Source organism: Pterocles gutturalis, unplaced genomic scaffold (genome assembly GCF_000699245.1).
Source record: "Pterocles gutturalis isolate BGI_N339 unplaced genomic scaffold, ASM69924v1 scaffold23897, whole genome shotgun sequence".
Classification (NCBI taxonomy): Eukaryota; Metazoa; Chordata; class Aves; order Pterocliformes; family Pteroclidae; genus Pterocles; species Pterocles gutturalis.
The window spans coordinates 1-205 of NW_010110850.1; the positions used below are offsets into that span (position 1 = coordinate 1).

General features: G+C 61.5%; 1 protein-coding gene across 1 annotated transcript in view; it reads left to right on the forward strand.

Moving 5' to 3' along the window:
- Nucleotides 1-5: 5 nt before the first annotated feature.
- The window catches only part of LOC104461835 (protein argonaute-1), a gene marked incomplete at both ends in the record, with an annotated part of 5,403 nt that continues 5,203 nt past the window's right edge, over nucleotides 6-205 (forward strand). The window contains one exon of the mRNA XM_010073564.1: nucleotides 6-64. Within this exon, the coding sequence (XP_010071866.1) occupies nucleotides 6-64 (59 nt within the window). The remainder of the gene's footprint in view (nucleotides 65-205) is intronic.

A 205-nucleotide genomic window follows, 5' to 3' on the forward strand; every position in this document is an offset into this window, starting at 1 on the left:
GCGGGCAGATGAAGAGGAAATACCGCGTGTGCAACGTTACCAGGCGGCCAGCCAGCCACCAGACGTAAGGCGGGTGGGAAGATGCCCTTGGGAAAATCTGAGCTGTTCTCCTTTGTAGCAGCTGCTTGTGTCGTTAGAGCTGGAGGGGAGGCTCCAGCCCGTCCTGGCAGCAGGAGACGGTCAGGGCTCTGCAGCGGTTCTGGGC